The sequence below is a fragment of the Calypte anna genome, chromosome 3 (genome assembly GCF_003957555.1).
Source record: "Calypte anna isolate BGI_N300 chromosome 3, bCalAnn1_v1.p, whole genome shotgun sequence".
Lineage (NCBI taxonomy): Eukaryota > Metazoa > Chordata > Aves > Apodiformes > Trochilidae > Calypte > Calypte anna.
In genome coordinates, this window is record NC_044246.1 from 50,899,068 (window position 1) to 50,912,067 (window position 13,000).

At 41.2% G+C, this 13,000-nt stretch overlaps 1 protein-coding gene across 1 annotated transcript in view; it reads left to right on the forward strand.

Moving 5' to 3' along the window:
• ALK (ALK receptor tyrosine kinase) overlaps nucleotides 1-13,000 on the forward strand; it is a 218,750-nt gene that overhangs the window by 100,298 nt on the left and 105,452 nt on the right. Inside the window, 2 exon segments of the mRNA XM_030447537.1 lie at nucleotides 11,694-11,773; nucleotides 11,776-11,820. Coding sequence (XP_030303397.1) covers nucleotides 11,694-11,773; nucleotides 11,776-11,820 — 125 coding nt within the window.

Here is a 13,000-nt window from a genome sequence, read left to right on the forward strand (position 1 = left end):
TCTGAATCAGTGGTCAAACTTAGCAGAATTACAGAGAATTTTCTTGGAGGGGGTGTGTGTCTTGTTAGTTTTGTCTTAAACGTATTAGAAGAGTAAAAGGAAATAGTATAATTGCAATTATTTAATCTTTTTTTATGGCAAAAAAAATTGTGAAACCATCTTCTAAAGGCTCTCTGAGGGAAGAATGGGGAAGCATTCTTTGAAACAGTAACAGGTATGTTAAAGGTCTGATCCAGTGAAACTAATAAAGGTCTGAACTATATTTACCAATCACCAACAGTTAAGTCTTACTTATGCAAAAGGCCACAGTAAAGGGTAAAAAGACAAATGTCATTATATCAGTAGAGGAAAATGTATACCCTTGTTCTTTCTTTTATTAAATAGAATTATCTGTGAGCAAAAGAGTTTGCATTGCAAAATTTCTGCATTGCACATCAAGAATTGTTTCCTTTAATGTTAAATGTTTTTCATTAATATACAATAGCTTTATATATTTCCATTTTAGAAAGTAGATCCTTTTCAAGGCTATTATTATCATGCAGCAAATTTAATCCCTGGTGCCTTTTAAGTCATTTTAAGATCAGTAAACTGAAATGAAATTTACATTGATAATTAATAGTAATTACAAGGCAGTGTATTGTATTGTTTGAGCTAAAGAAAAAAGAATTTACATAGCCTCTTTTTTTTTTGCTATGCCTCTCTCTTAGACATGTATTGGCAACATCTGGAAAACATTTTTCACTTTTCTATTCGTTGTTGCCTAAAAAGGCCTAGTCTGGTTCTTACTTTGTGCAGTACCCATTAATTGCTGAAGCAAAAGAAAGTCTGGAGTAGTGTGGAGGCAAGATTAAAACCTAAATAATTATGCAGTGGCATGTAGGATGGAGAAATTCATCTAGTAAATGGAAAAAAGTCTCTGTTGGATTCTTACTGATAATTTTTAAATCTGCCCTTAACAGGGGTTCATTCTCAAAACTCAGCTTCTTCACTCCCTTTATTGTGCTGCAAGTGGATTTTGATGTAAGATACTGTGATGCAGCTGCTATTATTGCTATTTGGTTTTGTAAGACACCAAAGTTTGCTGAACCTTTTTTCCAAAGAGATAAGCTAAGTCCTTGCTGACACATACTGCATTTTCCTCCTAGGCATACTCTGGTAAGTGCTGGCAACAATATGAGGGTTTTAGGTGGGAGAGAGCCTGGACCTGGAGAAATAAAATCATACTGCAACTCAACTTAGGCATGAAAAGTCTGTTACATTCCAGAGGTTTGGGGTTTTGAGGTTTTGTTTGTTTGTTTGTTCAGTTGGTTGTGGGTTTTGTTTGTTTGGTTGGTTTTTGGGGGTTTTTGTTTTGTTTTGTTTTGTGGTGAATGGAGATGAGGGGGCAAAACACAGTTTGTATTCAAAGAGCTTTTTTCTTAAGGGGAGAAAGTAGTCTGAAGTGCTTCTCTCCCCTCAGCCTCCTGTCAATGACTGCTTAAAGGGTCCAGGCTAAATCATGACCTAGCAGGGGCCATGCAGCTCTTCATTTCCCATATAGCAGCTCAGGTGCATTGAGCCCTCATTTACTGTATATAAGGCAAAAGCATTTAGGAGCTGGTTCATTTGCTAGTTCTTTTCCTATTCCTCTCACATGTTGAAGACTTTTGCTTTCAGAATGGACTCTAAATGTGAGAAAATGGTGGCTTTATCAGAGCCACACTGAGATTGTGTTCTGCATGAAATTTATTGCAGGTGCCCGTGCAAACCAAGAGTGTACTGTACTGAAGATGTAAATGGCAACACAGATGTCAGGCTGACTGATGCCTCAGAAATTAGCTTTACCTTCCAGATGCAGATAGATCCCTGGAGAATAGTCACAAAGATGGTAGCTGTACTTGGGTTATCAAGACTGAAGTCCCAAAGCCTGCTGTAATCAAGCCTTTTGAAACCATTCTTTAGCAAGACAAAAAGCATCCAACCTGTGTGTTATTTTGGTTCAAAATAGTTTATACAGACAAGTGCAGAATGCTTGCACTCTGCCTGGCTTGAGATTTTAATTGAGAGTTCTAGCACATTTTTTTAATTCACTACCTCTAAGAGAGCATCCTGAATTGTATTTACAATTAATTAGTACTGTAATTACCCAGATAAGCATTCAAAATAGCATATAAAGCATTAGTGTATTGATTAGATTTAATCGCAAATGTGCTCCTTCTGAATCTACAAGCTACATGCTGCATGAACAGCCAAAGAGTGTCTAAACTATAAATATCTCTTGGAAATTAAGTTTCCATGAAAACTAGCTTATGGCTTAAAACTAGGTAACTATATGTGAAAGAAAAGGTGGGGACCAAAAACTGGCACCTGGCAAACTGGGTCAGGGGTGTCAGCATTAAATGTGTAGGTTACAGAGGAGTACTTTGGCTTGTTCAGGATCTAACACTTACCCCTTGCAGGGCTGTACAAGGCCCAAGGCTGTTTCTACCATACCTTCATGTTACAGAGTGTGAATGAATATACAGAAGGTCACTTGAAAATTCAGCCTTGTACTGTGTCCGTGTTCTGTCAGCAGCATTTCCTGTTCTGGAGAAGAGCAATACAACATCATAACAGAGATGCTGGATGTTGCCTAGACTTTCTTTAAGCAACAACCTTTCTCTAGATAATATATCCAGTTCTAAATCCTAAAGATATTTGGATCTAGGATTTTGAGCTACTCTGTCACTGAAGATGATGGTTTTAGCAGTTTGCATTGAAATCTATGTGTATTGTAGATTACCTGAGCCAAATTCTTTCTTACTGTAACTTCACAGAAGATGCTATTGGGTGGATCTGCCCTGCTGTATCAAGACACAAAGCAGTGCCTAGACAATAGAATGTGGTGTGTTGCTTTACAGCATGAAGAGCTAAATTAATATGTTAAACTGTGGTCTTCTTTATTGCTTGAGGCAGTACGTAGAGAGGTCATTGTAGCTATTATGGACAATGTTGTGGTTAAAAATAAGCTTTTATGTTGAAGGCTGTACAGAGATGATAGCTATGTGCACAGGAAGTGATTCTTTGTCCTTGCAGTAGGAACCAGCCTGATTCATCACAATGTCAAGTGCTTGGAGGTAATGCAGAGGATAACAGGAGCAATCTGATATCTGCTGCTCTATGCTTTTGGGACCTAAGTTTCGAAGAATTTTACAATGGTTGAGTTTGGAAGCAACCTTTGAGATCGACCAATCTGACTTCCTGATCAAGGCAGGGTCACCCAAGAGCCATATCCAGACAGGTTTTGAGTATCCTCAAGGCTGGAGACTCCGTAAGTTTTCTGGGCAACTTGTTCCAACCTTTAATCTTCCTTCAAGTAAGCAGATTTTCTCTTGTGTTTATATGGAATTTCTTGTCTTTCAATCCAAGCAAACGTGCCCTGCAATTTTCTGCAAAGATCCTTCCTGAATCTTCTCCAGCCTAAACAATCCAATTTTCCAAACCTCTTCTATGTTGAATGCTCAGGTTCCTTAATCATCTCTGTGGCTGTTTGCTGGGCTCTCTTCAGTAAGTCTGTCTCTTTCTTGTGCTGGACAGTCCAGCACTTGACTCAGTGCACCAAATGTTTCTCTCCATTGCTGAATAGCGTGAAGAATTATCTCTTTGATCTGCTTTTCCCGGTGCAGCCATGGAAGCTACTGGCCTTCCTTGTCATTGAGGACACATTGCTAGCTTCAACATTATTTTTCCCCCAGGACCCACAGGTTGTCTTCTGCAAAACTATTTTCCAGCCTGTGCTGGTGCATGGAGCTGTTCCTTCCAAGAAGCAGCATTTTGCATTTTCCTTTGTTAAACTTCATGGAATTTTCATCCTGTAAAGGCCACTCTCAGTGGCAGCCCAACCATACAGTATAGCAAACATTCTTCCAAATCTGGCCAAAACCTTGCTGATGGTGCAGCCTGTCCCATTATCCAGGTCATTAATGAAGACAGAAAATGTCATTAGCCTACTATGAGCCCAGACATGTAACACTAGTGACTGGCTTCTGGTTGGACTTCCTGTGACTGATGATAACACTCTTTAAGCCTTGCACTTGAGCCAGTTTTCAATTTGCACTTCCATCAGTTTCTTGGTGAGGATGGGATGGGAAACAGCACTGAAAACCTTACTAAAGTCAAGATTCATTGCTGCCTCATCCACCAAGCTTATCATTTCAGTATGGAAAACTATCAAGTTGGTTAAACATGATTTCAATATAAAGAGTTTCTCCACATTGTATTTCCCCATTTATCTCAAAAGATGACTGAAGTAGCTTTTCTATTACCTCGCTAAAATGCATTCTAAAATTAGTTTTGTAAAATGTAGGCTAATAATATAAATTTAATACTGCTGCTACTAGTGCTTATCAGTTATGATGAAGTAGATCTTGCTGCTGCAAGGTAGCCTGTAGTACAGATCTGCCAAAGAGTATGAGTCTGTTAAATACAGGGTGTTGTATGGAAAGGTCTGGAGATCAGAGTCATATATCACAGAATCAGACTGTCAGGGGTTGGAAGGGACTTCCAGACATCATTAAATCCAACCCCCCTGCCAGAGAAGAACCACCTAGTGTAGGTGACATAGTAATGCATTCAGGGGAATTTTGAACGTCCCCAGAGAAAGAGACTCCACAACCTCCCTGGGCAGCCTATTTCAGTGTTTTGTCACCTTCACAGTGAAAAAGCTTTTTCTTATGTTTACACAGAACCGCCTATGTTCCAATTTGCTTCCAGTACCCTTTGTCCTGTCATTGGTCATCACTGAAAAGAGCCTAGCTCCATCCTCCTGGCACTCACCCTTAACATATTTATAAACATTAATGAGGTCTCCCCTCAGTCTTCTCCAAGATGAAGAGCCCCAGCTTCCTCAGCCTTTCCTCACAAGGGAGATGTTCCACTCCCTTCATCATCTTGGTTGCCCTACACTGGCCTCTCAAGCAGTTCCTGGTCCTTCTGGAACTGAGGGGCTCAGAACTGGACACAATATTCCAGATGTGGCCTCACCGGGGCAGAGTAGAGGGGGTCAAGAACCTCTCTGGACCTACTAGCCACCCCCCAGGATGTCATTGGCCTTCTTGGCCACAAGGGCACACTGTTGGCTCATGGCCATCCTTCCATCCACCAGCACCCCCAGGTCCCTTTCCTCTGTGCTGCTCTCCAACAGCTCAGTCCCCAACCCATACTGGTACCTGGGGTTGTTCTTTCCCAGATACAAGACTTTACACTTGCCCTTGTTGTAATACATTAAATTTCTCCCTGCCCAACTCTCCAGCCTGTCCAGGTCCCTGTGAATGGCAGCACAGCCTTCTGGTGTGTCAGCCACTCCTCCCAGTTTTGTGTTATCAGCAAACTTGCTGAGAAGACACTCTGTCCCATCATCAAGGTCATTCATTGATAAAGATGTTTAACAGGACTGGACACAGCACTGATCCTTGGGGGACTCCACTAGTTATAGGTCTCCAGCTGGACTTCTATTCCACATATCCTGAGCTTACTCAAGACGATGTTATGGGAGACTGTATCAAAGCTAAGTTCAAGCTAGACTACATCCACTGGTCTCCTTGCCTCTTAATCCATTCACTTACAGCATCATAGAAGGCCATCAGATTAATCAAACATGATTTCCCCTTGGTAAATCCATGCTGACTACTCCTGATAACCTTCCTCTCTTCCATGTGCTTAGAGATGACCTCCAGAACAAGCTGCTCCATCATTTGTCCAGGGATGGAGATGAGGCTGACTGGTCTGTAATTGCCTGGATCTTCCTTCTTGCCCTTTTTGAAGACTGGAGTGTCATTGGCTTTCTTCCAGTCCTCAGGGACCTCTCCTGTTTCCCATGATCTCTTGAAAATGATGGAGAGTGGTAGGGTGATAACATCAGCCAGATCTCTCAGCACTCTTGGGTGCATCCCATCGGGGCCCATGGACCTGTGTATGTTCAGTTTGAGTAACTGATCTCTAACCAAATCTTCACTGGCCAGTGGTGAGTCTTCCCTCCTCCAGGTTTTCTCTCTTGTATCAAAGGTCTGGAGTTCACATGGGTTGGTCCTAGGAGTAAAGACTGAAGCAAAGAAGGCATTCAACAACTCTGCCTTCTCTGCACCATCTGTTATCAGGGCTCCTGCACCATTCAGCAGTGGGCCCACATTTTCCCCACTCTTACTTTTACAACTGTTATATTTGAACAAGCTCTTCTTGTTTCTTTTTACTTCCTTTGCCAGTTTTAATTCTAAGAAGGCTTTGGCCATTCTTGTTGCCTTCCTACACTCTCAATCAACATCCCTAGAGTTCTCCCAAGTGACAAGTCCCTTCTTCCATGGGCTGTAATTTTCTTTCTTCCACAAGATTTTCTTCAGAAGCTCCTCACTGATCCCTGTAGGTCTCTTACCACCTCTACCCAATTTTTTACTCAAAAGAGTGCATCTATCTTGAGTTTGAAAAAAGTGGTATTTAAATACTGACCAACTTTCTTGGGCTTCTTTCCCTTCCAGTGTCTTAGCCCATGCAATTCCTGCAAGTAGATCCTTAAAGAGTACAGTTAGTCCTCCAGAAGTCAAGGGTTGTAATCCTCCTTAATGCCCTTCTTCTTTTGTGTAAAATACTAAACTCCACCATGTCATGGTCACTGTCACCAAGGTATTTAAAACCTTAACGTCCCCAACCAGACCTTCCTTATTCATTAATACAAGGTCCAGCAGTGTAACTCCCCTCAATGTTTCTTCAGCTATCTGCATCAGAAAGTTATCATCGATGCACTGCAAGCCTTCTGGACTGAATATGTCTGGATGTGTGATCTTTCTAACAAATATCAGGGTGATTGAAATCACCCATAAGAACTAAGGAGTGTGATCTAGAAGCTACTACTGGCTGACTGCAGAAGGCCTCATCGACATCTTCTTGGCTTGATGGTCTATAGTAGATACTCACAATGATTTCACCCCCATTTACATGTCCTTTAATTCTTACCCACAAGGTTTCAACCCCTTTCACCTCTCCCCCAGCTAGAACTTAATACATTCCAGCTGTTCTCACAACTAAAGAGCAACACCACCACCTCTCCTTGTTAGTCTGTCTTTCCTAAATAGTACATAGCCATCCATGACCACATTCCAGCCATGGAATCTTGCCCACCATATTTCAGTGATTGCAACTACATCACAGCCATGCAACCTAATGCAGATCTCCATCTCTTTCTCCTTATTCCCCATACTCCATGCATTAGTATATAAACATTTCAGAGAGGGAGTCAAGAAATTAGTTTTAGCTTTGGGCATCTGATCATCCTCAGGCACTTTCCTGGTTACTAACCTATTAATGGGCCCTGTGGTTTTATTACCATTCCCCACCTTGAGTGGGGAGTCCCTGTTGTGCCACAACACAATGGTAGAATTGACTGTTTCAAATTTGCCTGTGATTCTCTGTACTGACTCAATAGCAATTTTTAGTGTATCTGACAAATCCACCACTTAGTGGCAAGGTGACCTGATTAGTGGATGAGGGAAAGGCAGTGGGTTTTGTCTACTGAGATTTTGTAAAGCCTTTGACACAGTTTCCCACAGCCTTCTCTTGGAGAAATTCACTGATCATGGCTTGGATGGGTGTACTGGATAAAAAACTGACTGGATAGCTGGGCCCAAAACATTGGGCTGGATGGAGTTCAATCCAGTTGGCAGCAGGTCACAAGTGGTGCTCCTCAGGACTCATTATTGGGGCCAGGTCTCTTTAAAATCTTTATCATTGATATGGATGAGGGTATTGAGTGCACCCTCAGTAAGTTTGCAGATGACACCAAGTTGGGCAGGGGTCTAAGATTCAACAAGGCTCAGTGCTGGATCTTGTACTTTGATCACAATGGGGAAGAGTGGTGGCCTTGGCAGTGTGGTATGTTAATGGCTGGACTTGATAATTTTAAAGGTGTTTTCCAACCCAAATGATTCCATGATTCTATTTTCATGTGTCTGAAAAAAGAAGATGATACTTGGGATTTCTTTTCACATGAATTGCTAAATCTCACAAAACCTACTGTAGGAATTTATACCACAAAATATATTTTTTGAGTAATCTTGACTTGAGTCAGTTTGCCTTTCCCAGTCTTCAATTGCCATGATAAAAAATACCTGCTTGGCAACAGCTCTGGGAGTTAATAAAGTTTCTGTGGTAAACTATGAGAGGCCTGAGAATTCAAAACTAAAGTTATTGCACCAGTAACTCAGAAAAGCAATTCCTAAAACTCCTGAAACATTTATGCAGAGGGTTAGCAGTAGGACAGAAATGGAAATCATTGTTGAGAGCCACTGCATACTTCGAATTAAAATCCATCACTCTTCTGAAGCTGAGAATAATTTTCATGACATACAGCAGCTGCTGTATTTCATAACCAAAATTAAATGTAGGGTTTGTTTTTTACACTACTTGCAGGGAAGTTCAGATCCTCTAATCCCTACAATATACCTAAGTTGAGGTGACATCAAAAGAAATATCAAAACCATTCAGAAGCTAGGCATTTAAAATACTCTCAGTGTTTTATTTTATTAAATTTCAGTAGAAGCAGAATTACCGATTTGAGAAAGTGGAACGGAAAAGGAGTGGCAATGCCAACATCCCTTCTCAAGTGGAACCTTGAACTCAGAAATCAAAGGATGATATATGGAAATGAAAATAACTGTAAACAAAAAAATGAAGCTTAGCAGTTTAGTTTCACTCTTCTTGATGGAAAAGGAAAGAGAAGGAAACCTAGTAAATCATGAGTAAATCAAAAGCATCATTTGCTTTTATGAGTTTCAGTTTGAACCGTGTAACTGTCAGCAGGGTCTTTATGCAGCCCTTTGTTAGGACTTCTTTTTAGGTCCTTAACATACCTGTTGGCAGCTTCCTTGAATGCTGGGGATTTTGTCATTTCAGAGAAACATAATGACACCATTGAGATAATGATGACACCTGATGAGACTAGCAGTATTTGTGTCTCTGGACCAAAGAAAAGTCTCCTAGCTGGTAGCAGTATAGGGTTTGTGACTTGGGATTGATCCATTCTGGTAGCAGGCACAAACAATGGTTGATTGGTGCAAATGTCATATGCATATGTTGTTATATGCCATAGAATCATAGAAACATTAAGATTAGAAAAGACCTCTAAGATAAGTAAGTCCAACCATCAACCCAACATCACCAACTCAACCCTATCCTCAAGTGCTATGTCCACCTATTTTTTAAACAGCTCAGGTATAGTGACCACCACTTCCCTGAGCAGCCCATTCCAGTGCCTGACCACTCTTTCAGTAAAGACTTTTTTCCTAATATCCAATCTAAACCTCCTCTGGCACAACTTGAGGCTATTTCCTATCATCATACCATGTGGGAGAAGAGACTGAGTCCCAATTCACTGCAGTCTTCTTTCAGGCAGTTGCAGAAAGCAATAAGGCTCCCCTCAGCTTCCTCTTCTCTGAACTAAACAATCCCAATGCCCTCAGCCACTCCTCTTAAAAATTGTACTCCAGACCCTTCACCAGCTTCATTGCTCTTCTCTGGACTCACTCCAGCACCTTAATTAACTTTTCTAGTGAGGAACCCAGAACTGTGCATAGTGTTTGAGGTACAGCCTCACCAGTGCTGAGTACAGAGTAACAATCACATCCATACTCCTGCTGCAGGCCAGGATGCTGTTCACACTGCTGGCTCATATTCAGACAACTCTCAAACAGCACCCCCAGGTCCTTCTCTGCCAGGCAGCTTTCCAGACACTCTTCCCCAGGCCTGTAGTGTTGCCTGGGGTTGTCATGACCGCAGTGCAGGATCCAGCACTTGGCCTTGTTGAACCTCATACAAATTACCTCAGCCCATTGATCCAGCCTGTCCATGTCCTGCTGTAGAGCCTTCTTACCCTCAAGCACATCAGCACTCCTGCTTAGCTTGGTGTCATCTATACTTACTGAAGGTGCACTCAATCCCCTCATCCAGATCATTAATGAAGATATTAAACATGACTGGTCCCAAAACTGAACCCTCGCTTTCAGAAGTGAGTCTTAACTTGATAACATCTTAATTTAGCATTGTTCTGGAGAATGAGGTTGTTGTTACGGATGCCAGACTTACTGTGTGGTTTTATTTAGAACATATGTTCCTGTGGGTTACCTCCCTCAGGAAAATGTGTTCTTATGTACAGATTGAGTAGAGGAACAAACCCATACGCTGGGAGGTAACAGGGGTATTTGAAGTACTTACATTTTTGTAAGATCAGTGAAAAATGTGTTGCTCCTGACCCACTACGTCAGCTAGAAATACTTACAGTCTTCCTTAAAAATGCTTAATATTTGCCTTCAAAAGCAATTTAAGGAAACACAGTAAGCTGAAACTGTAAAGAGTATTTCCTAATAGGCTTTATTAGACCCCCATTGTCTTGTTTCACAAGTTACAGTACACTACAAAGATGTGATGTTTTTCCTTAGTGCTGCTTTTTTTACTGTAACAGAAGAGATACATGGAAAACCAGATTAGTGGTGATTTTTTTCCTGGTTTTACAGAATCTCTTGTTTCTGATCATATTTATGGTTAGCAAGTAGGCATTTGAATGAACTGGGGTGAAAGGGTTGAACTCTGTATCACTGCTAAAGAAATACATGCCTCCTGAGAAGCAGCACTTCACATGTGGTGCCAACAAGTGGTTTTACTGGCAACTTGTCCCCAAGAATGAAGTGAAATGGGCTAGAGCATGTTATCATGGAAGTATTTTATTCCTCAAAGTTTTCCTTGCAGATTAGAATTCCAGTATATTGTGGAATAGATACTTACATTTTTACTGTCTAATTTTATATCTGTCTTGCTGTATACAGAACATTTGAAAGTCAAATGGTGATATATAAGAGCTGTAGGTCTAGGAGTACCTCTTGTGCTGGCTGGCAGTGTGTTTCAGGTGGAGCAGCAGACCTCTAGAAGGGAGCAAATGGACAAATTTTACAAATAGTAAATTAAGCTTACAGAGACTTTTTGTTCTGATTTACTCTTGGCAACAAGCAGATTAAGTTGAAACACTCTCGGAACGTGGATGTTAGTCATCAGGTCTGCTAATGCAGTTCTTTAGTTCCATCATTTACTTGATGGGACTTTTGCTTGTTTGGGATGTCAAAGGGAGAAAGTGTGACGAGAAAAGGCATATCTTCATTGTAGTGTTTCATGCACTTGTTTCAGCCAGCCACATTAGAAGAAAACCCTTCCTTCATCAGTGATGCAGTGCTGGGAATTCTATTGATTGCAAAAGCCCTAGAGACTGGCTTATTGCCTGGGTGACTAAAAGATTTTGCAGGTCAGAAGGTAGAGTGATATTTAGAGAGGGTGTGCATGTGAACTACAGATTTCACAGCTTGCTTTGCAAAGAAAGTCAGGCTGCTTTGAAGCACCAGGAAGACATTAGTGAGGAATGTGGGAGGACAGAAGTGTGACTGAAGAGAGCAATAAGCTATCATTTAGCTGGATTTTCCACATCTTACATGACTGGAAACCCTGGTTCTTAGAATCTTGCTTCTGCAAAGTCTGTGGAGGGAAAAGCCCATGGGGCACCATGAAGGGAGCGAGGGCTGGGGTAGGAGGCACAGTATGACACTGTGATAGCAGGCACAGGTGGAGCTGCTGCTCTGGGCTATTTGATCCTTGTAATCTTTCTTATGCTCTTATTTTCCTTTTTCTTGCTATATGGTGAGACCCAGCTGGGTTGTTGCTTCAAAGGAGAGTTGGACATCTAGAAAACCATTTCGGATCTCACTGGAGTACCTTGCTAATGGGAACAAGGCATAGCAGCTGTGGATTCCTTTGCAATGAAGAACTGCAGTACAGGTAACATGTTTTTGTGCTTTTAGCTTGTGGTCTTTTGATGCCTTTCTGGAGGGGAGCATGATTTCTGGCTGCTAAGAACTTCAACAGAATCAAAGCTCCTTGTCAAATTCAATCATTTAAATAAATAAATATGGGTTCCTTTCAGGAAGAATTTTTTAATATTCCCATACAAGTTTTTAACATCTTGAAGGAAAGCACTTTTTATTCTTTCTTCCCCCTTTAGAAATGCTTCTAGGAAAATTTCATTTTGAAGAACCAAAATACTATTCATCCTGCTCTGCAGATGCCTATCCTGACAACTTCACTTTCTGCAGCAGAAATTGTACCAGATGAGCGGTTCAGGACAGATAGCTTGAAGTTACTTTTTTGACGTTGCCTGGTAACAATTTCGAGGGTTGTTGATTTTAAACACTGTGGGAGAACTTGGTTCTCATGAAGTCTGTCTGTTTCTGGCAATGTTCAAAACAGTTACTGCTGAGTACCCCTAGTAGTTTAATGTAGTGCATGGATTTTTAATAATGGGCAACTTAGTGGGTTGTTTTTTTTTAATACAAGCTTTGTTATCAATTTCAAGTATGTAAATTTAGTGCTTCATGCCAGAGCAGCTGCATTTTAGGATGTCAGCTGCCATGTCAGCTTTTGGAGTTGTGAATGATACTGAATCTTTACGATGCCATCTCAGTAAAGATGATTATTATAGCATTTTAACACATACACATTTTATTTTTGGAGTACTGATGAGTTGAGTTGCATGTCCTTATTTTCAGCCTGCCTGGTGCAGGGAAATCTGCTGGGACAATATACATTTTTTGTTATTTACATTGCCTCTACAAGGCCACTTGTATTAAGGGCTTGTTGCTCTGTCCATATGTAAGGGTGATCCTCGACCTCTAAGGGACAGTGTTTATGTATGGAACACATCTTGGGATCTCCCTAGGGCTGAAAAAAATATTGCAACTCCCCCTCGCCCCCAAAAAAGTGAATGGGACAGAAGTCATTCAACTCCACGATGCTTTGGAATTCATATGCAACACATTTTTAAACGACTAGAGATCACAGAATCTAGAAAGTTAGGGGTTGGCGGACCCTCGAAGATCAACCAGTCCAACCAACCCCTCACTGCCAGAGTAGGGTCACCTATAGAAGATCACACAGGAACACATCCAGGGGGGGTCTGAAT